The 589-nt window shown below is 49.4% G+C and overlaps 1 protein-coding gene across 1 annotated transcript in view; it reads left to right on the forward strand.

The window, feature by feature from the left end:
• LOC102307085 (anosmin-1) overlaps positions 1 to 589 on the forward strand; it is a 41095-nt gene continuing 40506 nt past the window's right edge. Inside the window, exon 1 of the mRNA XM_005921350.3 lies at positions 1 to 284. Within this exon, the coding sequence (XP_005921412.1) occupies positions 93 to 284 (192 nt within the window). The 5' untranslated portion in view covers positions 1 to 92. The remainder of the gene's footprint in view (positions 285 to 589) is intronic.

Genomic DNA, 589 nt, shown 5'->3' on the forward strand with positions numbered 1-589 from the left:
GTATAATTGAAGTTTCCTTAGTTTCTTCGCCGGAGCCTGCACGCAGTGTTGTCCGATCCGCGGAGGGGATTAAATGCAGAGCAGCAGGGACAATGTTTTCCAGGAGCCTGAACGTGTGTGTGACCCTGTGTTTGTGGATTACGGCGCTAACGAGCCCGGGGAGTGTGTCTGCGAGGAAGCAGGACGACTCTTTCTTCACTGCCAGTATTTATCGAGCAAGATGCGCCTCGAGATGCCTCAGTCTGCACATCACTCGCATCTCTGCGTTTTTCAAGCACTCCCAGGTATGAGCATGTGTTCACGGGAACTCCTGACAATATGCGGGGAATCAGAAGCGAATGCGATGCCGTGCCGCTGCATGAATGGGAAGATGTGCCGGTCGATGATTTCCACACAGCCTAAGTCAAACCTGTTTATCCTGAGCCCATTGTGAGAAGGCTGGAGCAGGTCACTAATGAAGTCCGTGTAGTTCATTAGTTTGGTGCTCTGTTAGGAACAATCACTGTCACCAAACAACCCTGTCACAAATTTGGAGATTGAGCTTCACATTAATTATGACAGCTTTGCTTCCTTACAAAGTTGCTATATG

The sequence above is a fragment of the Haplochromis burtoni genome, unplaced genomic scaffold, assembly GCF_018398535.1.
Source record: "Haplochromis burtoni strain Fernald_Lab_line unplaced genomic scaffold, NCSU_Asbu1 Contig_48, whole genome shotgun sequence".
NCBI lineage: Eukaryota > Metazoa > Chordata > Actinopteri > Cichliformes > Cichlidae > Haplochromis > Haplochromis burtoni.